Source organism: Plectropomus leopardus, unplaced genomic scaffold (assembly GCF_008729295.1).
Source record: "Plectropomus leopardus isolate mb unplaced genomic scaffold, YSFRI_Pleo_2.0 unplaced_scaffold17256, whole genome shotgun sequence".
NCBI lineage: Eukaryota > Metazoa > Chordata > Actinopteri > Perciformes > Serranidae > Plectropomus > Plectropomus leopardus.
The window spans coordinates 1,784-3,640 of NW_024618561.1; the positions used below are offsets into that span (position 1 = coordinate 1,784).

Here is a 1,857-nt window from a genome sequence, read left to right on the forward strand (position 1 = left end):
TTTACATTAAAAAAAAAAAAAAAAAAATACAAAAATTTAATTATTTCAATATGGAAATTCATTAACTAAATTACACAATCTGGACTAAAGTTTTGCCATATGCATGAACACAGCCAAAATTATCAAAAACTGAAGAGTGAAAAGCGCCTAAAATGTCAGTCACTATGGGCTTTATAAATAAATTTGACTTGCCTTGACTAAGGGTTAATTAGATCCTGCCTTATTTGCATATTTAAACTTAAAATTTCAGCAAACTTCCGATGTAACATTTTTTTGTGAGCTAGTTATTGAAGCACATTGTGTCTTTTCTGTGACACCTTGTCAAACTTCGGTTATTCGAAGGTGTGTGCTTATAATAATCACGTCGTGCGCTGAGCTCACCGAGGCTTCAGCGTCGTTTCTGTGAAGAAGCTGCAGAAAAACTCAAACACTCTGCGGCTCAGGATGTGTGAAAACAATAATGCTGCGCGGGTGAAAACCACCTCAAGTTATCTGAGGTTCGGACCGAAGTGACGAGCTGCCGAGCGTTCGCTGCGATGATTCAGAAATCTGACACACGGCAACATCTGTAACAGAGCGAGCTGCAGGAGGACGGACGATGATGCATCTGTGTGATTCATCCCTCTGTGGGAAGATGATGCTGCGTAACAAACGTCTCCCGAGTTTAACACAGACTGCAGACCTCTGAGCCCCCACACCCCCGTCAGAGGAGCTCCAGGACCCCTTGTCCATCCCCCCTGGACCCCTAGAAACGTCCTACACTCCTAGAAATGCCAAAACATCTTAGAAAGACCTAAAATCCTACAATTCTCCCAAAAATCCAAGAAATGACGTAAAATCACAGATACGTCTGAAAATCCTAGAAATGTCCTAAAATCCTAGAACTGTCCGAAAGTCCTTTAAACGTCCTAAAATCCCAGTAACATCCCAAAATCATAGTAATGCCAGAAAATTCTAGAAACATTCTTAAATCCCAGATATGTCCTAAAATCCTATAACTGTCCTAAAATCCTAGAAATGTCCTAAAATCCTAGAAACATGGTAAAGTCCCAGATATGTCCAAAAAACTTAGAAGTGTCTTTAAATCCCAGAAATGTCCTAAAATCCTATAATTGTCCTAAAATACTAGCAATGTCCTACATTTTTAACTGCAGTTTTTGGAGTATTAGGAATTGTTGAATTTCGCTGGTTTTGGTGTGGAGGAGTAAGTTGGCGGTCGTTCGGCGGCGGCCCGTGGAGGCGGGACTCGTGCGCCCGGCTGATAAAGGAGGAGCACTCACCTGTGTGTAGCTCCCTCTCTCCTCTTCGTCTCCGTCCCTCAGCTGGACCACGTCGTCGTCCTCCTCCTCTTCGTCCAGCTCGCTCTCTGTGCTCTCCCCTTTCACGTGCACGCTCCCGTGCTCCTCCTCCCCCCTCAGGTGCACGCCGAGCAGCTCAGAGGAGGGCGTGCTGTCATCTGACCCCTCCTTCTGCAGCCTGATTGGTCAGAGCAACAGTCAGAAAAGGTTCACGGGTATCGATAACAATCCATCGTGAGTCAGTCAGTGATGTCACCTGTGAAGCCCCGCCCCTTCATCGTCCTCCTGCATGTCATTGGTCTCCGTAAGCTCCTCCTCTGTCTCCTCTGGGTGGGTGGGCGGCGGTCTGGGAAGCTCCGCCCCCTTTGACAGCATCTACACAGACAAGGTCACGTTAGTGCGTGTGAGCGTTTGTGCATGTGTGAATGTGTGAATGCGCGTGTAAACGTGTGTGAATGTGTATGTGTATATGAACATGTGAATGTGTGTGAATGCCTGAATACGTGTGAGCAACGTGTGCGTGTGAGCCTGTATGACAGTGTGAATGTGTGTGAACGTG

At 45.8% G+C, this 1,857-nt stretch overlaps 1 protein-coding gene across 1 annotated transcript; it reads right to left on the minus strand.

Moving 5' to 3' along the window:
- Positions 1-1,280: 1,280 nt before the first annotated feature.
- Positions 1,281-1,676, minus strand: LOC121964808 (histone deacetylase 5-like; the record flags this gene model as incomplete). Its single annotated transcript, XM_042514994.1, has 2 exons — positions 1,555-1,676; positions 1,281-1,476 (listed from the first exon to the last, which is right to left on the minus strand). Coding segments are annotated over exons 1-2 (315 nt in total), but the record flags the coding sequence as incomplete, so codon positions are not given.
- Positions 1,677-1,857: the final 181 nt, after the last annotated feature.